At 39.8% G+C, this 25,332-nt stretch overlaps 1 protein-coding gene across 1 annotated transcript in view; it reads right to left on the reverse strand.

Moving 5' to 3' along the window:
- LOC124613276 (Down syndrome cell adhesion molecule-like protein Dscam2) overlaps positions 1-25,332 on the reverse strand; it is a 190,338-nt gene that overhangs the window by 82,341 nt on the left and 82,665 nt on the right. The window contains exons 6-7 of the mRNA XM_047141970.1: positions 12,906-13,030; positions 11,690-12,118 (exon numbers count right to left, since the gene is read on the reverse strand). Coding sequence (XP_046997926.1) covers positions 11,690-12,118; positions 12,906-13,030 — 554 coding nt within the window. The remainder of the gene's footprint in view (positions 1-11,689; positions 12,119-12,905; positions 13,031-25,332) is intronic.

Raw genomic sequence — 25,332 nt, forward strand, 5'->3', positions numbered from 1 at the left:
GTTTTTAGCACGCCGTTCTTCTGAGCAGGGTGGTGGCAACTATCTGCATGTAGGTATAAATCAGTGTGAGTTTTCTTTCTATACTCGCTGTGCTCCAACCTGCCGTCATCTTGTCTTTTGACGAGAACATCCAAGAAGGGGAGCATGTCATCCAATTCTACCTCCATGATGAACTTGATATTCTCGTGTTTTGAGTTGAGATGTGCAAGAAATTCCATCAGCTTGTCTCATCCATGTGGCCAAATAACAAACAAGTCGTCCACGTATCGAAAGAAACAGGTAGGTAGGTTTTAGATGCGTTGACTCCAAGGCTCCTTCCTCACGAAATTTTCCATGTACATGTTAGCAGCGACGGGAGAGAGAGAACTCCCTTCCTTCATTCTGCTCATAGTAGTCACCATCAAATAGAAAATATGTTGATGTTAGAACATGTTTGAACAGATTGGTGGCTTTCTCATCAAATTCGGATCACTCTTCGGATTTCTTGGGACACATCAACCACCTCACAATTAAGAAATCTGACATGCTTGTGAGCCTTAATGTGGTTTCCCTGTTTACTAGATTTCTGTTACCTGTATCTCTGGAACTCAATGGCTGGAAAGTTGGAGAGAAAACAATGAACCTGTTCAGACATGTTCTAACATCAACATATTTTCTATTTGATGGTGACTACTATGAGCAGACCCAAGGTGTTGCTATGGGGAGTCCTCTCTCTCCCATCGTCGCTAACATGTACATGGAAAATTTCGAGGAAGAAGCCTTGGAGTCAGCGCATCTAAAACCTACCTGTTTCTTATGATATGTGGATGACATGTTTGTTATGGAAGAGACAACCTGACAGAATTTCTTGCACATCTCAACTCAAGTCACGAGAATATTTAGTTCACCATGGAATTAGAATCGGATGGGATGCTGCCCTTCATCTCAACTCAAGTCACGAGAATATTTAGTTCACCATGGAATTAGAATCGGATGGGATGCTGCCCTTCTTGGATGTTCTCATCAAAAGACAAGATGAAAGCAGGTTGGGGCACAGCATGTATAGAAAGAAAACTCACACCGACTTATACCTACACACGGATAGCTACCACCACCCTGCTCAGAAGAATTGTGTGCTAAAAGCTCTTGTACACAGAGCTCACACCCTCTCTGACGAGGGCAGTCTCCGACAAGAATTGGCCCATCTGAAGTCCCTGTTTCTGAGAAATGATTATAAGGAAAGGCAAATCCAGGATGCTCTATGTCCGACACTAGTAACACAATCGGCGGAAACTGAAGAAGAACCTGAGGAAACCACGGCCATGGCATTCATTCCATTCCGTGGGCCTTATTGGGAAAAACTGGAAGCATTTTACACAAATATTAAGTAAAAACCATCTTCTGCCCTCCAATTAAAATCAGAGCACTTCTTGGCAGTGTTAACGATGACCTACTCAGGGGTTTACAAAATACCATGCCAATGCAGTAAGGATTACATAGGTCAGACAATTCGCACCATTGAAGACCGATGCCATGAAAACCAATGGCACACGAGATTGCAACAGCCTAATGAGTCTGCAATCGCTGAGCATTGCATGTCAGTACTTCACGGCATGGATTATGACAAGATCAAGGTCCTAACACAGACTTCAAAATAATGGGACTGTATCATCAAAGAAGCTATAGAGATCAGAGTAAGAAAACCTTAACTGAATCGTGACAGCAGCTATTCCCTTAACCAAGCTTGGGAACCAGCCGTTACTCAGATTAAGGAGAAGATAGAAATATCCCAGAATGTACTGACTTCGAGGGCAGGGGGAGAAACCTCCAAAATGCCACTGGTAAACCTCCCTGGGCGTGGACCTACAAAGGAACATCCAGACACTGGGCCACAAGCCGGGCATCAAACCCCAGCGCGGACAGCCAAGAGAGCGTGCGTGTCATGGATGATGGAGGGATTGCACGAGGAGGGGGAGGAGGAATCTGATATATAGCTCACACCTGCTGTTCCTTGGCAGTAGATCAGCACACCTGATGATGGCAACAATGTTGATAGTCGAAATATTGTGTCACAACAGGCTGTTCACCCAAGATTTATTTCATCACAAAATACGCCTGGAGAAATGGAAGAATCACATCGCGTACCTCAATGGGGAGGAGATGCATCACCGTATGAAAAGATTCGAGAAGCTGCATCAACGAAGAAGTCAGCTACTGAGCTTATCTGCTTTCCTTATGAGGGGCCGAGAAGAACGTGTGGTACCAAATTTTGCTAAGGTAACATGGACTCAGCAGGAGCCCAAAAAAAAAAGAAACGTGCCAGCCTAGATTTGGTATGAGTGAGAGTGTTCGCTATACTCGGTGGTGGCTGGACACCACCAATAAAGAACTCCTCCAGCTACACCTACAACTCGCCAACTGCTTCAACTTCTGCACCTGGGATTAGGTTAATGGTGTCACATGGGCCACAGCACACTGTGCCCAATTAAAGTCCACCGAACGACAGACATCCAAGTTCAAACATATATCGCGTAACTGGCCCTCTGAAGATAGGGGGAAGACCATTATCAATCTCATGAACATAAAACTGGATAATGACCCAATCTCAATTCTCAAGAAAGGATTAAACTTTGCTCTGATACCTAAAGATGCCCCTGTTGCGGACATTATTAGTGCAACTGAACAGACAGTGGCTCGTCTCCCACCTGAGGCAGTGGAAGAGGTGTGTCGCGAAACCTGCAGGGCCATAACAAGAAATAGACCTATGAAACCGAATATTTCCAAAAAAGAGAGGGTGGCCATCCAGAAGCTAAGAGAAGATCCAGACACAGTGGTCTTACTGGCAGATAAGTGTAATGCTACGATAACCTTGTCCCACCAGGATTACACCATGAAGAGGCGGGACCTACTACATGAAACTTCATACCACAAGATTGACACCGATCCTACCAAGAGAGTCGAAAGGAAAACTTTGGTGCTTCTCAAAGATTCCGGCTTCTCTGAAGAGGTCACAACACAGAGCTTCTGTTCCTCCAAGGCTGTACGGCTTACCAAAAGTCTACAAGGAACACGTCCCGTTACGTCCTATCATCAGCAATATTGGTGCCCCGACGTATCCTCTCACCAGGTACCTCAAGGAGCAGCTCAGCGCTCACGAGAGGACATGCCCACACCATATCTGTAATTCTTCAGATTTCTTGGGACACATCAACCACCTCACAATTAAGGAATCTAACATACTTGTGAGCTTCAACATGGTTTCCCTGTTTACTAGGGTTCCATTACCTGAATCTCTGGAACTCAACGGCTGGAAATTTGATGAGAAAACCATGAATCTGTTCAGAGATGTTCTAACATCAACATATTTACTATTTGACGGTGACCCAAGGTGTTGCTATGGGGAGTCCTCTCTCTCCCATCATCGCTAACATGTACATGGAACATTTTGAGGAAGAAGCCTTGGAGTCAATGCATCTAAAACCTACCTGTTTCTTCAGATGCATGGATGACACATTTGTTATTTGGCCACATGGAAGAGACAAGCTGATGGAATTTCTTACACACCTCAACTCAAGACACGAGAATAACAATTCATCATGGAGGTAGAATCGGATGGGGTGCTCCCATTCTTGGATGTCCTCATCAACAGCAAGATGATGGCAGGCTGGGGCATAGCATGTATAGAAAGAAAACTCACACTGACTTATACCTAAACACAGGTAGCTGCCACCTCCCTGCTCAGAAGAATGGTGTGCTAAAAACTCCTGTACACAGAGCTCGCAGCCTCTCTGACGAGGACACTCTCCAACAAGAATTGGCCCATCTGAAGCCATGTTTCTGAGGAACGATTATAAGGAAAGGCAAATCCAGAATGCTCTACATCTGACACTCACAACGCAACTGGCAGAAACTAATGAAGAACCTGAGGAAAACGTGGCCATGGCATTCATTCCATTCTATGGGGTCTTATCGGGAAAAATTGGATGTGTTTTATGCAAATATCAAGTAAAAACCATCTGCTGCCCTCCAGCTAAAATCAGAGCACTTATGGTAGTGTTAAGGACAACCTTGGTTTACATAAATCAGGTGTTTACAAAATACCGTGCCAATGCAGTAAGGAATACATAGGTCAGACAATTCGCACCATTGAAGACCGATGCCATGAAAACCAATAGCACACGAGATTGCAACAGCCTAATAAGTCTGCAATTGCTGAGGATTGCATGTCAGAATTTCATGGCATGGATTATGACAAGACCAAAATTCTAACACAGACTTCGAAATATTGGGACTGTATCATCAAAGAAGCTATAGAGATCAGAGTAAGAAAACCTGAACTGAATCGTGACAGCACCTATTCCGTTAACCAAGCTTGGGAACCAGCCATTACCCGGATTAAGAAGAAGCTGGAAACATCACAGAATGTACTGACTTCGAGGGCTGGGGGAGGAACCTCTGAAATGCCGCCGGGAAACCTCCCTGGGTGCAGACCTACGAGGGAACACGCAGACACTGGGCCACAAGCCGGGCATCAAACCCCAGTGCGGACGGCCAAGAGAGCGCGCGTGCCGTGGATGATGGAGGGAGGGCACAAGGAGGGGGAGGAGGAATCTGATATATACCTCATACCTGCTGTTCCTTGGCAGTAGATCAGCACACCTGATGATGGCAACAAGGTCGATTGCTGAAATATTGTGTCATTTGTACACTCACATCAGGCTGTTCACCAAGATTTATTTTGTCAAGCACAAAGATATATATTTTCAGTAAACTAGGTAAGAAATCAGTAATGTCATATCTCAATGAGGAACTTGAAACTTTCAGCATAGGACAGGAACACTTAGAGGAACTATGGCTCAAATTTGAAAGAATGGTTGACCATGTACTGGATAGATGTGTACCCAAAAGAACAGTTCATAATGGAAGAGAACTTTTTCTATGGTGTACAGTCACTGTACAGAAACTTCTAAATAAACAGAGATTACTGCATAACAGGTGTAAAACTGGGTACTGCACAACAGGTATAAAACCAAGTGTGGGGACATAAATACAGAGATGCTGAATGAAACACATTTGGCTGTCAAGAGAGAAATGCATGATGCCTTCAATGACTACTGTAGCAGAATATTGTCAAGTGATCTTTCACAGAAAGCAAAGAAATTATGGTCATATGTAAAAGTTGTTAGTGGCACCAAGGTTAGTGTCCAGTCCTTAGTGAATGAGACAGGAACTGAAATTGAGGGTAGCAAAGTAAAAGCTGAAATGTGTAACTCCATGTTCAAATATTTGTTTACAAAGGAAAACCAAGGAGAACTGCCCATATTTAATCCTCATACTACTGCAAAGATGAATGAAGTAAGTAGTAGTGTCAGTGGTGTTGAGAAACAGCTGAAATTGTTAAACCTGAAGAAAGCTCCAGAGCCCAATGAAATCACTGTCAGATTCTGTACTGAATGTGTGGCTGATTTAGTCCCTCTTCTAACTATAATCTATCATAGATCTCTCACACAAAAAACTGTACCCAGCTCTTGGAAAAAGGCACAGGTCACACTTGTCTACAACAAGGGTAGTAGAAATATTCCACAAAACTAGCATCCAGTATCCTTGACATCAATTTGTTGTAGAATCTTAGAACATATCCTGAGCTCATCTTGAACAGAATGACCTTCTCCATGCCATTTTGAAAACATCAATCATGTGAAACCCAATTCACACTTTTCTCACAAGACGTACTGAAAGCTTTGGATCAAGGCAACATGGTAGATGCAGTATTTCTTGATTTCCAAAATGCATTTGACTCAGTACCACACCTACATTTATTGTCAAAAGTACGATCATATGGGGTGTCAAGTGAAATTTGTGATTGGACTGAGGGCTTTTTGATAGGGAGGACACAGCATGTTATCTTGGATGGAGAGTCATTGTCAGATTTAGAAGTAACTTCATGTGTGCCACAGGGAAGTGTGCTGAGACCCTTGCTGTTCATATTGTATATTAATGACCTTTCAGGCAATATTAATAGTAAAATCTGGGTTTTGCATATGATATTGTTATCTGTAATGAAGTACTATCTGAAAGAAGTTGCATAAATATTCAGACAGCTCTTGATAAGATTTCAATGTTCACAAATGAAAAATTTTGAACCCCACAAAACGAAAAAAAATGTAGTATCCTAAGACTATAATATCAATGAGTCACAGTTGGAATTGGCCAACTTATACAAACACCTGGGTGTAACACTTTGTAGGGTTATGAAATAGTGTGATCACATTAGTTCAGTTATGGGTAAAGCAGGTGGTAGACTTGGTTTATTAGTAGAATACTGGGGAAGTGTGATCAGTCTATAAAGGAGATTGCTTACAAATCACTCATGTGACTGGTTCTAGAATATTGCTCAAGTGTGATAGGACTAACAGGGGATACTGAATGTATACAGAGAAGGGCAGCACGAATGGTCATAGGTTTGTTTAATCCATGGGAGAGTTTCAAAATACTGAAGGAACTTAACTGAAAGACAGTTGAAGATAGACGTAAACTATCCCAAGAAAGTCTATCAACAAAGTTTCAAGAACCAGCTTTAAATGATTAATTTAGGCATATACTAGAACCCACTACATATTGCTTACATAAGGATTGTGAGGATAAAATCAGAATAATTAATGCACACACAAAGGCATTCAAATAATCATTCTTCCTGCATCCATATGTGAATGGAATAGGAAGAAACCCTAATAACTGGTACAATGGGACGTACCCTCTGTCATGCACCTCATGGTGGTTTGCAAAGTACAGATGTAGATGTAGATGAAGAAGTGTTATGGAGATGCTCCAGGAACTCAAAAGGGAATCCCTGGAGGGAAAATGACATTCTTTTTGAGGAACACTACTAAGAAAATGTAGTGAACCAGCATCTGAAGCTGAGTGAAGAATGATTACACTGGTTCCAACATACATTGTGCGCAAGTACCATGAAGATAAGATACAAGAAATCAGGGCTCATATGGAGGCATACAGACAGTCATTTTTCCCTCATTCTACTTGTGGGTGGAATAGAAAAGGAAATGAATAGTAGTAGTATGGGGTAGCCTCCGCCACGCTCCATAAAGTGGACTGTGGAGTATCAGTATAGACATAGATGTAGACGATCTATATTAATCACAGACCAGAATGTGAGTGACTTGTGTCCACCATGTCACTTCAGGTACATTGAAACATCATCCAGATCAGCACACACTTAGTGATATTTAGGTCATGGATAATCTGGTCACCAACTACTTTTCTCGAAATGTAGCTTGGTAGATGTTTTGGACTACACTGATCTTACAAAAGCTCAAATGGCAGATCACTGACGACAACTATTATTGCACAATCCCTCCGGGATTGGCTCTACAGCAGGCAGGTGTTCCAAGTGGCAGAGCAAAAATATAGTGTGACACCTCATAATGCAAACAAAGACCCTACATCTACCAACCATTACAAAAGACAGTTTTGACACTGTACATGATCTGACACACTAAAGAGACCAATACTACAGTAACATTTCGTGTGACCATCAATAAAGAAATACACATCAGCCTTGTCATGTGTGTACCTCCAGAACCAATGTTGCAAAGTGGAAAGCCAAGTACAAGCAGAAGTTGGTCAGTTTCATGATTTGCAGGTGAAGTTTGGCCGCATTCCCCTAGCTGGGCCGCTGTCTCCCTCTAAACGTGATGGAAGTTATTCACGGTAGTATGAAGATGTATGTGGTGGACTGAAGCACCACCACTTACTGACATATCCAAAATGACTGCAAAAATGTTCATCAAGAATTGGTTGGTGCATTTTGGCTGCTCCCTTCCAGAGATGGGGGATCCGCTCCTGAACAGCAGAGAGAGAGAGAGAGAGAGAGAGAGAGAGAGAGAGAGAGAGAGAGAGAGTCGGAACAGATCAGTGGGGCCTCTGCTGGTCAGAGCACACTGCACGCCACACACCACAGCCAGCGCCAGCCTCTGCCCTGCTTCTGCCTTGGCTGCCCGCATTGTGCAGTGCCCCATTGGATTTTGTGTTTCACATATGCCGTGCCGTCTCCATGCTTCCTCTGCCACGTGCAGTGCCTGGCGCACCTTAACTTAGCATCGCACTCCGTCGGCGATCGTTTCAGTTGCACGTCCTGGCCTCTGGGCAGTTGATGCGAGCAACAGGACAGAGAGCCTCCTAGCGGAGAACATAAGAACTACTTGCAACAGCCTGCTCGCAAGAGAACAGACGATTTGTCTCAGAGCGGGTGACTGGTGGCCGTTCACCGCTCCCCCCACCCTCGAAACTCGCCCGCTCAATGCTCACCCCACCGTTCTCGACTCTAGCCAGAGCGTTGAGCAAAGCAACTCAGGTGTCACTCTGGTCTCTGCGGTCTTAGCTCACGCAGTAATACGCCTCGCGGCTCGACCTGCTTGACTCAGCGCCTCTGCATCGGAGTTCATCTCTACTGGATATTGTTCTTCGTAGTAATACCGGTATGTATATTACATAATTATGTTATGAATACATCATTTGTTTTTATTTTATTTTTATTTGTTTAAACTGATCACATTAGGTTCCTGACGACTCCTCTTACTACAGGATTTTTTATTATGGACACTCGAATTTACGCTTTAATTACGAGTGAACCAATAAACGTATTGCAAAATGTGATACACCAATATTTTCCTTGTTTTGCAGGGCACTCAAAAATGTCGTTATCAGTATGCTATTTTAGTTTTGTAGCCATTATCACGTGCAAAGGTGAAATATTTATTACATATCTGACATGTCTGAATGATTGTTGTCACAATATTACAATCATTCAGATGTGTCAGATATTTTATGACTATTTCAGCTTTGACCATGATAAAGGCTACAAAGCCAAAACCGCGATAGTGCAAAATAAATCAGTAATCAAAAACTTTGTCATATCGTGGAAATTTCAATAAACAATACTAAGTTCTTACTCATTATCTGCGTTACTTCAAAATAGTATCAAATAAGATCAAAATACAGGTATAGTACTAGAATAAACCAAATTTAAAGGGCAATGTGCCTTCCATTTATTTTCTATTGTGAATGAGTGGTGAGTCATGAAAAAGAGCTAGTTCATTTCAGGGAGTGAACAGTTCTGATCCGATCTCTGAAAAGAACAGTTTTGCCCATCTCTACTCCCTTCACATAATAATAGGCCAAGAATGACAATTTAAGTTGACCCTTTTTTGAAAATTGTTCAGATGTGTGGCTTTCAACACCATCATACCACAAGGTACCATCTGGCCAGCAGTGGCACAGTCAAGAGATGACACAGAATGCTGAATGCTGCTTTCATGTATCACTACGAGACGTAGACGCAAACAGTCCCTCTTGTCCTGTTAGGGTTATGGACATGGTATAAAACTGGCTTTGGTACATCAGCCGTAGAGATGGCTCATGGCAAGGCTTTAAGTATTCCAGCAAACTTCATTACTCCAGCATCACCGCCAGATAATTCACAGCTACTTGGTTGCAACAACTTATGGAGCATGTCTCCAACATCCACTGGTCTCTAACTTCACTCCTATTTTCATACACAAAGAGTTGACTGATTGCACTCATGTAACGCTATACACTGATTTAGAGCAAGCTCCCCTGCAACCTCTATGCACTGGCCCTTTCCCAGTTTGGTGCAGTGTGGATCATACAATAGATTATAACAGAACAGTAAATGCAACAGCGTGTCCATTGAGAGGTTTAAGCCCGCATGGGTCATAAGAGCCCTTTGGATGACAGCACACCTACGCCCACTGATGTGAAGTGCTCTTCCATGCCCACATTGCCAGCATCTGCATTACGAACACTGGTTCCCACTCACCAGACATGCCTAAGTCACCTACTGTGGCTACATGCCCTTCACGACTGGCTGTCCATACAAATACTGGTGGTGTTGTAAAGTTCAAATATTCCTTCACCACCAGCACTCTGGACTTCAGGAAGGGAGGTGGGGGAGTTGGCTGTGTGGCAGTACAATTGTAGATTAATGTGGTCTGATAGGTGAAGTACTTTTTTGTATGGACAGACCACCTTTAGTCCATTCTGTTCTGTTTGGTTTTTGGAGTCTGTGATAAATAATAGTGGTTTTTAATACATCTGAAATTAGTATACATGTTTGAATGTAGGCAACAGTGTCCCTTCAGAAGCATGCACTACTGACAGAATACCATCAATGGTAGTCATTACCATGGATTTATTGCTCATTTGGAGGATGAAGTGCTGAATGTTTTATGTATTCATTACATGGTGCACAGAAAACATCTTGTAGAAAAACTTCTAAGTACAAGTCTCGATTCACCATTACTTATAGTAGCCTCAATTGTAAAAAGATTTCATCCAATTCAAAATATGTTTCAACATCTTTGTCAGGACTATAATTAAGAAATTATTAGGTTATTTTTGCACACAGCAGTTCTGTGGCCATCATAGGGTACATCTTCGGCTGGTTTTGTAGCATTATGTGATAGTACCATACAATTTTTTGAAAGCAACTTCGAGATCAATTTTGGTCAACAGTTAAAAACAGTAAAGAATGATGCCTTTTATTTGGCAGATATTTTCAAAAGATTTAATAACATCAGTTTGTGACTTCAAGGAGCTAATAAAACTATTATGGGTTGGCAAAATACTGTGACATTATTTATTGTCAAAATTGAACTGCTTTATTATAATCTACTGAAGAGAGAATTTTATCATTTTCCTGAATTATCGTCTAAAAAGATGATGAAGCCCCATAGAATATTGACAGATTCAGTAGCCACCTCAACGAACTTAAACTGGATGTGGAAAAACAATTAGAAGGTATTTTGAAATTGAAGGTGCATGACTGGATGAAAAATGCTTTTACTGCAAATGCTAAAATTATTGCCCACATTCTGAAGTTTCTAATATTTTTTCTTTGGTTTGCACTAACTACGAGCAAGTATAGATATATGCTCACATCATCTCATTTCTCAGCAGACGAAAAATCTCATTTCCCAATTCTTGCAACATAGCACTTTTACTCAGTTGTTTAAAGTAAGATATTTTTCTATATGTATTAACAAGTTAACACACACTCAGTTTCATACCAGTTTATCACCAACATACAAAAATATAAATCTTGAGACAGATTTGTGAAAATCTATGTTCGTAGCAAAGCTCTGTATGGGTGTGAAACAGGGATGACAGTGAAATCAGATATTTAATGACTAGTAACATCTGAAACGTGATTTTATATGAGGCTGTTGAAGGTCACACAGATTGGTTGAGTGAAAATTAAGATTTCTTGAGACAAATCCATTAGAAAAATGCATAATAAATAACACAATGAATCAAAGAGAAAGAATGGTTGAGCACATACAAGTCATTGCTGAAACCTGTAGTTGAAGAGATGATGAAAGGAAAGAATCATATAGCCAGGCTTACATATGAGTATGTTGCATATGTACCTGGTTATGTAGGATGTAACAGTTATCCTGAAATGAGGAGGACACTTAGGAGCTCAACAAACCTAGCTTAGGCTTGATGGGACAGAAACAACACATGAACATTAATTTGTGATATATCTAAAATAAAAGCTGTAAATGAAATTTAGTCAAGTAGACATTAACTAAAATTGCAGTATTTGTGATAATGGGCTCTGTTTACGGAAGCAATAATGTGCAATGCAACTGAATTACATGATCAAACTTACCTAGTTTTTTCTTGTACTGGACTGTGTAAACAGTGATTGGGCTATTTCCATCATATGGTTGTTCCCATGTCAGATTCACGGCTCTGCTTGTGTAGTTTTGCACATGAACATTTGCTGGTGCTTCAGGAACTTCCTGAACTATAACCCAGATATCTGACTCATCACTGCCATACTGGTTTTTTGCAAAACATGTGAATGCTGAGGTATCACTCCGAAGAACATTCTTCAGTGTTATTCTTGAGTGACTACCAAATTCTAAACTTTCTTCACTTATTTCAGCTCTTGGCTGAAGATGTGTTTCAAAAGGGGTGCCACTATGAAACCATTTTATTGAGATTGGTTTGTCACCTCTTGCAACACAGTCTATTGCTGCTGTGCCACCTTTGATTGCTGTCACATTCTGGAGAGAAGAGGAAAATCTTGCAGGTACTGAAAAGTCAAGGAAGGATATACTGTAGTGCATGACCAGGAAGAAATACACATACTTTTTGAGTATTGTAAATGTAAAAGATTTATTTATTTGATTTGACCTTTTATTTACATGACACGTTTTAAAGTATGTAGACTATTGGATATTCCTTGTTAATAACTGAGAAGAATATGTCAGTTACTTCTCATGATCTGATATGTAATGAGGTAAATATGAATATTCTTATTCATGCATTAGTGCATGTACTAGCAGTAGTTCTTTGAAGTCATAAGTAACTTGGAGGCAAAATTAAATTAGCATAATATTATGAAAAGGAAAGTTGCTACTCACCATACAGCAGAGATGGTGAGTCGCAGATAGGCACAACAAAAGGACTGTCAGAAAATGAGGCCTTTGTCAAAAATAGACAACATACACACACACTTATGCAAATACAATTAGACTCAGCAGCCACAGACCGTTGTCATGTGTGTGTGTGTGTGTGTGTGTGTGTGTGTGTGTGTGTGTGTGTCGTCTAGTTTCAATGAACGCCTTGTTGGCCAAAAGCTCACTTTCAGACAGTCCTTTTGTTGCGCCTATCTGTGACTCAGAATCTTTGCTATATGGTAGCAACTATCCTTTTCATAATAATTTTACATACCATTCTGGATTTTTCATTGTTTAAATTAACATGAAAATATTTGAATTTTGCAACAAATAACTGGTCTCTACTTACTTTTGTAAGACAATTTAAGAACCATAATGCATATTCATTCATACATGAAAATGACTATTTTGTGTACTCACCATGTACTGTTATGTAAATAACTTTGTTCAGTGCCATTCCAATTTCATTTCTTGCCTCACATGTGTAATAACCCCTGTCCTCTGGAAGAGCATTTTGAATCCAGAGGCTACCATTATGAAGCACTCTGTAAGTAGAATAGAAGTAATATATGTAGACATTGTTGATCAATTACATTGCAAAGCAGGGAAATATTACAGTTTACAGATGTATGAAAGTAATGAAATTCTACTTTACAGAGTCTTTTATATAGTTTCTGCTAATTTTCGCCACTGGGTAAGGAGACAGCTATGGCCCTGGAGCACTGCCTGCTTTGCTCCTATTTGGTGGAAAGTACATGATGACATAATGCTGTAGTCAAAACCTATGTTGATCATTCTACTATTAATGCTTCCATTGCAACATGTTACACACTACATGTTACCATTACCAGAGCAGGAACTCCTACTATTTCTGCTGTATCATGGGGTTATGCCTACTCTGCCAGTAACATACATTACATCCAAGTTTTGCAGGCAGCTGAATTCTTAGCAGTCATGCTACTCAGGGCCACCAGACAGAAACCTTAGCACCAGCATAGGTCACCGGCCCCATGGACCTCTTTCTTATGCCTGTCACATGACAGGAAGCAGGACCAACTGTATCCTGGTACTCAGGCCTGTTCTTAAGCTCCCTGGGAGCCCAATTCACTCTGTGAGCTTCCTGGGCCAGGCACCATATGTACTCATATTTCATCCATCAGGAGCTCACTCAGAGCCAGTGCTATGCCCTCACCACTGTCCATGTCAAGCTCTGCAGCCCAGGACATTCGCATGGCCTTCCCAGCAGAAGACATTGACAACATCGCCATGACTGGTTATCATGCTGACTATTGACTTCATACCAGACTTAGCCTTTTGCTATACTTTCTGAACACTGACTGTGGCTTCTCCTCTTGGGTCCTTAACCAAGCATGCGTATCATTCTGACTGTGCTACTGTGATATTCTTACTTAAAGTCCTTGCACCGCATGTTCAGAGATCCAAGATTTTGTGACAGTCTCAGTCGCAATAACCTAATTTGTATTCTTTAATTATACAAGAAGTCTTTTTGGTTTAATAAGTGTTTCACCACAAACTTACATGAAGATAGTTACCAGCCTTTAGTCATATGTTCGTTTGTTAAGAGAGCACAATTAAGTTGCTGAAATCAGTTTGTTCATTGTAGATTCAAGTCTTAAGCAGGCAATGTCAGAATATTTTTGTGTATGGTAAATATTCAAGATGTAACCTTACTGATGTCGGTGAATTTAATGTTTCCTTCTGTTGGAGTTGGTTGTTTAGGTTTAATAAACATTTAACTATATTCTATCTGGGTATATTTTCCTTGTGTCATCTTCACTGGATACATTAGTTTCCGTCCATATTTGTGTCACATTTTATACCTTTGATGTAACTGGAACTACTATACAACCAGCATATTTACAACATACTCTGACAGAAAACAGCTCCAAACACGAATACATTTCATGTTCAGATCCTGCAATCTGTTCATAGTTTTGTTTTTGTCATGACTTTTGTGAAGTGCCACAGAAAAAAAAGTAAGCAAAAAATAAGTTGCGAATCAAAATACAGAAACATGACTATGCTGATGCAAAGTGACTTTATGGACTCATCCATAGTGATTTTATGGACTCAACGATGTCCCAGAAATGGAGAAGAAATAATAGTGGATTACTTATTGAATTGTTTGGTAGATAAATATACGTAATAAAATTCTTCTGGCAGTTATCCAAGTGAGACTAAGCATTCATCACAGTCTGTACCAACAAAATTATTTTGAATATTTGCATAATAAAAATTTGTGTCTGACATCACAGATGAGGATGAGTTTACTTATATGGGTGGACGTCCCTCACTGAGGATTTGTGACATGAGCTGACTCAGTGCAAATTGTGTTGTTGGTGGCAGTCAAACCACAGGGGCAAAATAGGCTGAAATAGTAGTTAAATTGATGTTGCCAAGGGAAATGTGTAACATCACATGGGAATTGACTTCTGAATGGTGAACAAATGTTTGTTTTTATAGAGATGATACTTACAGGCTCAGGCATGATTTGACAATGAATTAAGTTTATACCGTGTCACTGCACGATTGCTCACTGCTGTGATGGTAAGTAGGGCTATGCTAGTTAGCTTGCTGTCCTGTTAATATAATCGCTGATGGTTTACTGGTAATGATTGGGTGTGCCAACCTGATAGAAGTGGAGAATCTTCTGTTGAACAGTGCCAAGCAGTATTTCAATACCCTGTCACTTAATGAGTCAAGTCCTGTGCGGTTCAATATTTTGACAGGCATGTATGATTAACACTCACCTGTATATTTAATTTCCCGTGAGTTTCATGAGTTTATAGAGAATATGTTGGGAGGACAATTACTATGAATTAGTGTCTCTCGTGAACACTTCTTGAATTCTGGTGTGAGCAATTAGCTTTGATCAAAATCTGATACTTGTGTATATCAACTTAATTGGATGACCAGGGCCTGAACGATATGGTGTTTTTACCACTGCCTAACCAACCTCTTCTCTGGTTTTTTATTTTATTCAAAATATATGAGTGTATTACCATAAATAGTACAACAAAAAAACACAATAAAGCATATGTGTGAAAATCTTACAGAGGGATAAAACAGTCTTTGGTGTGACGTCATAAGCGCTTGACTGTGTGTGAGATAGCTCTCAAAGTTTTCATATATTTTTAGGTTTCAGATACATATTTTAATGGTTTTTGTGATAATATTTACTATATAAGTGACTTATTAGTGGTTTCTTCATTCACCTCTGCCTTTCTTATGTTGTGACCTGATATTTGTGAGTGTTTCGCATCGAGCAACTTAACCTCTTACCTGTGTTTACATTTCGCGCTGACCAGTTGGCAGCTGTAGCGGCGCATTGTTTGTGTATAGTGGTTTATTTAGGAACTTTAGTAGTCTTCAACTGGTGTTCTTGGTGTTTTCTGGTGAAATAATTTCAGAAGAAATTTTTGGAAACTGCTTTCAGTTTCGTTACTGTGTCATTAGACGTTTGATTTTCTTTCTGTGTTAATCTTTTGTTATAATCTCATCTATTGTTGATTAATACTGTCAATAATAGTAGTTACTTCCCTTGTAGAGTAAGTTTGTGATTATTTTAGTCAGTTTTTTAACATCTTCTTATTGTAGTAGCGCAACTTGGATAAAGTAGTTTTCTTGTTTCAATAACTGTAAAGTTTTACCATGAGTGAGAAGTGTGGGCTTTGCCATAGGTTCGTGAGTAGTGGATTGCGGTGTGAGACTTGTTCGAAGTATTTTCACTGGGGAGAATGCAGTGGGGAAGCCAGTGGGCATTCTGGTGAGATCCTCTCCTGGAACTGCAGGTTATGTAGCAAGAGTAAGTTGATAGAGGAGCAGGAGCGTAAGATCTGTGCCCTTCAGCTGCAGTTGAAAAACGCACAGCAGGAGCTAGATAGGATGAGGAGGGAGAAGGGGGTTGGGGAATGGGAGCTGGCTGTTGGCAAGAGATCTGCTAGGAGAAGGAGATTTTCAGATAGTTTTACTATTGGTGTTTGCAATAGACTAGTGAAGAGGAATCTCTAGTAACTGTAGATGTAGGAAGTATGCAGCAGACCTCAGCAATTACGGTGGCTAGGACAGTTGCAAAGTCTAAGAGAAAGAAGAAGGTTCTGTTGTTAGGTAGTTCTCATGGTAGAGGTGTAGGCCAGCAGTTGCAGGAAGTGTTGGGGAGTGAGTACCAGGTCACCAGCACTGTGAAGCCTAATGCAGGATTGGCTCAGGTGACTGTTAACATAGGGGGGTTATGGAGGGATTTCACTAAAGAGGATCAGGTAGTGATTGTGGGTGGGGCTGGTAACAGTATTGACAGGGATGGGGAGTATGACATAGATGGTGACCTGGAAAAGATAGCCACTCAGACTGGCAACATGAATGTGCATTTCGTGGAACTGTTTCAGCATCACGATCGGTCTCATCTTAATACAGCCATCAGGCGTAATAACATGAGACTTGGGGGTGCGCTGATGACACATTTTAGTGGTGTCGGTGGAGTCTATCAGCAGGACGGGTTTCACTAGACATGGTCTGCACCTCAACAGGTATGGAAAGGGGAGGGTGACAAAGCTTATAGGTGACAGCATAGGTGGAGGTGGTGGGATCACTCATGGGAAAATTCCTGTAGTAGTGGGTGTTAGAGCTGTACCTTTTTTAGATTGAAGTCAGCTGATAGGTATTCCTGCTTAAGGGAAGTCTCTCTAACAAAGAAACCACTTTCAACATAGCTTAGGTATCCGATTAATGAGGGAATTAGTATATTTCATCAAAATATACAAGGTATTTGAGATAAAGTTAGTGAACTGCTTATAGATGTTGACTCTGAAATTATTGGTATATCTGAACACTTCTTAAATAAGGAGATAATTCAGAGGCTTCCTTTACCAGGATACAGGTTGGCTGTCAGCTTTTCTAGGAGCTCTTTGCAGTGTGGAGGAGTAACCATGTATGTGAAAAACGGTATCCCATTTGAGTCAATTGATGTTTCAAAGTACTGCACTGAAAAGGTGTTTGAATGTTGTGCAGGTGTGGTTAAATTTAGTGCATCTAAACTTCTAACTATTGTTATTTATAGATCCCCAGACTCCGATTTCACAACATTTTTGCTAAAGCTAGAGGAGGTTCTTGGTTCACTTTATAGGAAATACAAAAAGTTAGTTATATGTGGTGACTTCAGTATTAATTGTATAAGTGATTGTGCAAGGAAAAGGATGCTGGTAGACCTCCTTAATTCATATAATCTTATGCAAACCATATTCTTTCCAACGAGAGTGCAAGGGAACAGTAGCACAACCATAGACAACATTTTCATTCATTCCTCATTACTAGAAGGGCATTCTGTTAGCAAAAAGGTGAATGGTCTTTCAGATCATGATGCACAAATTTTAACTCTAAAAGATTTTTCTGCTGCAACACATGTTAAATATAGTTATCAACTTTTTAGGAAAGCTGATCCAATTGCTGTAGAGACCTTTGTAAACCTTATCAAGGAACAAGAGTGGCAAGATATTTATAGTGCTGATACAGTAGGCAATAAATATAATGCTTTCCTCAAGACTCTTCTCGTGCTCTTTGAAAGTTGCTTTCCATTAGAACGTTCAAAACAGGGTACTAGTACAAACAGGCAGCCTGGGTGGCTGACTAGAGGGATAAGAATATCCTGTAGAACAAAGTGGCAATTATATCAAATCGTTAGAAATAGTCAAAATTTAAATGCAGCAGCCCATTACAAACAGTATTGTAAGGTGCTTAAAAAAGTTATTAGGAAGGCAAAAAGTATGTGGTATGCAGATAGAATAGCTAAGTCTCAGGATAAAATTAAAACCATATGGTCAGTCGTAAAGGAAGTGGCTGGTCTGCAGAGACAGGTCGAGGATATAGAATCAGTGCGTATATCCATATTACTGATAAATCGCATATATGTTCAGTATTTAATAATCACTTTCTGAATATAGCAGGTGAACTAAAGAGAAACCTAGTCCCAACAGGGAATCATATAGCGCCCGTAGAAAAAAGTGCTCCGAGACTGTTACCTGAAAGGCTCCTCCATGATACTGACAAGAGGGAGATTGAGTTAATAATTAAATCACTAAAGACCAAGAACTCTCATGGATATGACGGGGTATCTAGCAGAATACTGAAGTATTGTTCTATGTATGTTAGCCCAGTACTTAGCCATATCTGTAACTTTTCCTTTAGGAGTGGTCGGTTTCCTGACCGATTAAAGTACTCAGTAGTGAAGCCACTTTATAAAAAGGGAGACAGGGATAATGTTGACAATTATAGACCTATTGCTATGCCATCGGTGTTTGCTAAAGTTATCGAGAAGGTTGTATATACAAGGTTACTGGAGCATTTAAATTCACATAATTTGCTGTCAAATGTACAGTTTGGTTTTAGAAATGGTTTAACAACTGAAAATGCTATATTCTCTTTTCTCTGTGAGGTTTTGGATGGATTAAATAAAAGGTTGTGAACGCTAGGTGTTTTCTTTGATTTAACGGAGGCTTTTGACTGTCTTGACCACAAAATATTACTGCAGAAGTTGGACCATTATGGAGTAAGGGGAGTAGCTTACAATTGGTTCGCCTCTTACTTTAAGAACAGAAAGCAGAAGGTAATTCTCTGCAATATTGAGAGTGGTAGTGATGTCCAGTCCAAATGGGACACTGTTAAGTGGGGCTTTCCCCAAGGGTCGGTGCTGGGGCCACTGCTGTTTCTTATTTATATAAATGATATGCCTTCAAGTATTACAGGTGATTCAAAAATATTTCTGTTTGTTGATGACACCAGCTTGGTAGTGAAGGATCTTGTGTGTAATATTGAAAAAGTATCAAATAATGTAGTTCATGAAATAAGTTCATGGCTTGTGGAAAATAGTTTGATGCTAAATCACAGTAAGACTCAGTTTTTACAGTTTCTGACTCACAATTCAACAAGAACTGATATTTTGATCAGACAGAATGGGCATATTTTAAGCGAGACGCAACAGTTCAAGTTCCTAGGCGTTCGGATAGATAGTAAGCTGTTGTGGAAAGCCCATGTTCAGGATCTTGTTCAGAAACTAAATGCTGCTTTATTTACCAGTAGAACAGTATCTGAAATAAGTGACAGTTCAACACGAAAAGTAGTCTACTTCGCATATTTTCATATGCTTATGTCATATGGTATTATTTTTTGGGATAATTCTTCTGATTCAAAAAGAGTATTTCTAGCTAAAAAAACGGGCAGTTCGAGCTATGTGTGGTGTAAGTTTGAGAACCTCTTGTGGACCCCTATTCAATAGTCTGGGAATTCTGACATTGCCCTCACAGTATATATTTTCTTTAATGTCGTTTGTTGTTAGCAATATTAGCTTATTCCCAAGAGTTAGCAGCTTTCACTCAGTTAATACTAGGCAGAAATCAAATCTGCATGTGGAATGCACTTCCTTGACTCTTGTGCAGAAAGGAGTGCAGTATTCTGCTGCATCCATTTTCAATAAGCTACCACAAGAACTCAAAAATCTTAGCAGTAGCCCAAACACTTTTAAGTCTAAACTGAAGAGTTTCCTCATGGCTCACTCCTTCTATTCTGTTGAGGAGCTCCTGGAAGAGCTGAAAAATTAAGTGAATTCCTGTGTTACATTGATGATTTCCTTTATTTAAACTTACAAATTGTCGCCTGAATATGTTACTTATATTTCATTTTATCTGTTTCTACTATCGTGTTATAATTTCATCTATTGACTTGTTCCATGACCATGAAGACTTCTCCTTAATTTGGTCCCACAGAACAATAAATAAATAAATAAATAATTTTAAAACTTGGCTGTTGTAGTCACTATGAGGAATAGACTAGATGCTCCCTTCCAACACCTTCTGAGCAAAGAAACACAATGGTGTAGCACCTGTTTCATATTTTAAATACCATCACTCAATATAAAAGAAGGCAATGCACCACTCCAACCACTGGCTGTCCTCTCATTAGCAAACTGTGCTTGCTTTTCCAAAATTCAGTGTTCTGATGCTTGTAAGCCACAGGTACTAAATACTGGTGCGTCTCCTCATGTCACAACTTGGAAGTGACAAAACTTCATTTTGTCTCGGTGGTCATACCACATTTGGATAATAGATTGTAGCCTGAAATGGCCATTGTTTGTCATTAGTAGGAAGAGTGCCTAGAAATAAGAGGCAACACACTGACTTGGGCTTCAAGAGTGAGGTCACTGCATGAAGAGGGGCTTTACTTTGTGCCTCTGTTGGCATTAAACAAGCCTACTTGGTTGCTAATCTGCTAAACTGTTGTCTCAACTTAAATATGAAACAGTTGCCAGTAGAATGACATCTCCTTCTCTTGATGTTGTAGGCAAAGGAAGTTGCCTTGGACAGAGTGAACTACTTTTTACTTTTGGTGCAAGCACTGGGTGACTTGCTGTACACTTGGGAAATCAGAGCTTATGAGAACTTGATGGTTTGAACATGTCTCAGTACCCTTAAAATTGCATTTAACTCTACAACACAGACACTAAATTTGTCCAGGAAGAGCCCCTTGAGAACACAGCTGTAGAAAACCACACAGTAGTCAATCCATATATATAAATTTAAAAAGAACTGGTCCACTTATATATTTCACAAACTCTAAATTAAGCCTAAGTAACTCGAGACACCAGAGAGGCAGCCAGTGCCATCTCTGGGGAAAAAATGGCATATGGTCCTTATTCTCCCGTTCAGGCTAATCTGATAGTGTTTCTTTAATTTTTATTTGAAAAGGTCATGCTGAGCAGGATGATATAATGATTGACAGACACACCTAAAAGCCTCATCTATTAGAGCTTTCCAGATTGGGAACTGGTCACTGGAGAGAAAATCATTGATGACTCCTAACTGAACTGTGTCAGTGAAAATGGGAGAGCATATCAAGAGATAAAAAACAAAGAACAAACCTGTAGCAGTGGTGAAGTAAATGCCCCTATTTAGAAGACACAGCCTCTGAGTAACCTGATCCCCAGTGCAAATATTAGTAGAAGCCCACAGTACATTATGGATTTTTAAGTACCCACAAATACAAAACAGGCTGAGAACCTATGCAGTGATGTCTATGAAATATACTGATCTAAGTCTTCATTAAAAGGCAGGTACAGAGAAAATATCATCAGCTTGTATGATTTGTGCACTACTGGAATAAATGCTTGCATAATGGTGTTGAGAAGGAGAAGTGAGGAACAGTATTCACCACTGACAGATGTGACTACACCACCTTCAACTCTCTCCCCACCAATGTTTTCCTTCTATGAAGGCTATAGTCCTTCACCAAAGGAGCATCAATGTCTTTGGAATGTGGCTCCTAGATGCATAAAGATATTGGCCTTGCTGATGGTAAGAGTATTGGCTCCTCCACCTGTGTATTCATTTATTCACCATGTTCTATAGAACCCTTCAAAAAGGAGAACCTTCAGGGATGTGGAGCAAGTCAAGGTACACATTAACATGAGCCAAAAACTCATAGAAATTTACTCAGAATTTTGTATTAATAATAAACTATCACTAAATCCTTAATGCTATTCACACTTACACTGTCTACATTCCATTGAGTAAATTAGAATGAAAGCTGCTACTTTGACAAAAGCTGCTGTCTCCTCATTTTATTATACAGCTGCCATTGATCTAACTCATCATTAAAGTCTCCACAAACAATGACTCTTGACTTAAGTTTGCATAACCTTACTAAAACTCTTTCTGTCTGCTTTGTGAAACGTAAGACAAATCCCGCCAGTGGTCTTAAACTGCCTGTACTACAAGCTTGTCTTTCCTATTCACAACTGCGGCACAGGATTTTAAAAAATGTTCAACACAACATTCATTAATCTGAAAGACCTGGGACTTAACTCTATATTTTGCATAGATAACCACTCCTCCTTCATTTTTATTGGTTCTATAGCAGTATGACATGAGCTTGTATTCATCAAACTGAATCTGTTCAATTCTCACAATTTCCAAGCGATGTTCTGATATGCTGGAATTCTATTTATTTTATCATGTTGCTTAATTGATATGATAATTCCTCCTTTTTGTTTATAATGCTTCTGATGTATTGAGGGTAGATTGTAAATGCACCTTCTTTAATACTGTTATACAACAGAAATGCATTATCAAGGCATATCAGGCCAATGTTCTATGTTGCAATAAAAACAACAAACAGGCAGAAAACTGACATTGTGGAAAGCAGACAAAATCTAAAAGATATTGACTCACCTTGTGCGAGTGAGAAGCCAGAATTATAAGCTCAGCAACATGACCTCAGTGACAAGAAGACATCATGACATTCTAACAGCACAGCCTGATTTCATAAGAGAGAATAGAAGTTTCACAAGACCACCTATCAGATTGCTGATATGGTGGAAAGACAACAAACTAAAGCCCTTTCTTGTGAAACAGAGGGATGGTGAAGACCACTGATGAGGCTGGAAAAGTAGGTTACATTGGGTCATTGCAGGCCAGATACAACATCATTGTCTCAGACAAGCAGTAATAAATAATCAGGTTTCTGAGCCATGAAATCTTTATGTTGCAGTACACCAGCTACAAGGGCTAATCTGTGATGAGCTACTACCACTCACCAAGATGACTTGTGCCTTCGAGACTGCTACCTGCTTGGCTGCTGTACTCAGTCACTGTAAGCTGCTGATCTTGCAACCACTCATGAGAAGACTTGGGAGACTTCTACATCTGACTTGCTGAGCTGAACTGATGGTGTTGGTGCACCATCAACCTGTTACAGTAATTGTGAGGTGTGATGACTGCTGCTCCCCCTGTCTAGTATCTGCAGGCAGTCATCGATGTCTCCGGTCTTCCTTTGTGAAAAGGCTACACAGTTTTTCATCTCTACACTGTGCAGAGCTGTTGAGAGATTATCTGAACATACCCATTTGATGTCTGTGAGAGCCCTCTGGTTAATATATAGTTGCTGTGCTGGACAGCAATGCCTGGTGTACGGGCATTGCTGGAAACCAGTGAGGCCTACCAAACACACGACATTGTATTTACATGAACCGGATGTCATAGGTGATGTCCTCTGTAGATTTCTGAGAAGTTGTCAGCAAAGTCCTAAGCCAACCACTGCACTACTGCTGGACTGGATGCCAATATAGAGAAGAATACACAACTGTAAACTTTAATGTAATAAGTTCTTGTCCCACTTAATGTTGTATCATTAATGCCCAGTGCACTGACTGGCCTGCACTCCATACTCCAACACCCCAGCAGGAGCAGGGATCTTAAACTAGACCCTTAAAATATGGTTCAATTTTTTTCAACTTGCAATATTTAGATGCACTAGTACCTGCATCAGTTGTAACTATGTCTGTTCTGCAGCTCTGTGTTACAGATGAATTTACTCTATAAAAGGCTTAGTGAAAATATTGGCATAGGACCTCCTTTGGTCAGATCAAACGCTTCTGGCACTTAGCATTGCTAGTAATCTCTTACCAGACAGAAACCATTTATGTAATACTGGAGTAAGGGAACCATTTCACAGGTGATACGTATTTTTGTCCTTCCTAATTTCTTAACAATGACATTACAAACCTTCAATTTACAGGGATTTTGTTGAGGAGCTACATGCTTTCCTCAGGCATACCTTGAGTTTCTTTTGCTCTGAATGGACCTCATTATCTGATTTCTTTGAGAATACGAGATGTACATGATCTCATGGCTTAGGAATCTGGTATGATGATTTTAATTACTTTGCACACTTTGTTCTCTGTGGGGATGGTGTGACTGAGACAGATACTTCATTATTAATTGCCTTTGCAAGGTTCACAGTTGATCTCATTACTTTTTGCTCAGTGACTGCCCCAAAAGGTGTGTGTAAAGTTTGAGGCCATTTTTCATGTTCAGTTTCAAGTGCAAGTGCTTTTATTCTTCTCTTCTGACTCATCTCATGTAGTAGTGTTCACTTTGGGAACCTGTTTATTTATTGATAATGCAGATGTTGTACTTATGTTGTAAAACTTCATATGCTTTCCTTGCATCACCAGATGAAATTAAAATTGTAAATCGTGTATATCAGATGATGATCAATCTATACACTGAGAAAAAAGTACAGGGAACCAAGGAGGAATTTGGAAATGGAATCAAAGTTCAAGGAGAAGACATAATAACTTCAAGATTTACTAATGACACTGTATTTCTGTCAGAGATTGCAAAAAACTTGAAAGGTCAGTTGAATGAAAGGTAAAGTGTCCTGAAAAGAGGTTATAAGATGAAAATAAACAACAGTAATGGAATGTAGTTAAATCAGACAATACTGGCAGAATTAGATTAAGAAATGCAATACCAATGAAAGTAAATACGTTTTGTTATTTTGGCAGCAAGATAGCTGACAATGCCCAATTCAGAGAGGATATAAAATGTAGACTGTCAAAGCAAGAAAAGCATTTCTGAAGGCATTTGTCTGGAGTGCAGCCTTACATGGAACTGAAACAATGATCATAAACTATTCAGACAAGAAGGAAATTGGTGCTTTTGAAATTCAGCACTACGTAAAAATGCTGAAGATTAGATGAGTAGCTTGAATAACTGGCAGCAAGATAGCTGACAATGCCCAATTCAGAGAGGATATAAAATGTAGACTGTCAAAGCAAGAAAAGCATTTTTGAAGGCATTTGTCTGGAGTGCAGCCTTACATGGAACTGAAACAACAATCATAAACTATTCAGACAAGAAGGAAATTGGCGCTTTTGAAATTCAAAACTACATAAAAATGCTGAAGATTAGATGAGTAGCTTGAATAACTAATGAAGTAAAGTTATAATAAATGAAAGTTATAATAAAATGAAAGTTATAATAAATGAAAGTGTTATTGG

The sequence above is a fragment of the Schistocerca americana genome, chromosome 4 (genome assembly GCF_021461395.2).
Source record: "Schistocerca americana isolate TAMUIC-IGC-003095 chromosome 4, iqSchAmer2.1, whole genome shotgun sequence".
In the NCBI taxonomy this organism is placed as follows: Eukaryota; Metazoa; Arthropoda; class Insecta; order Orthoptera; family Acrididae; genus Schistocerca; species Schistocerca americana.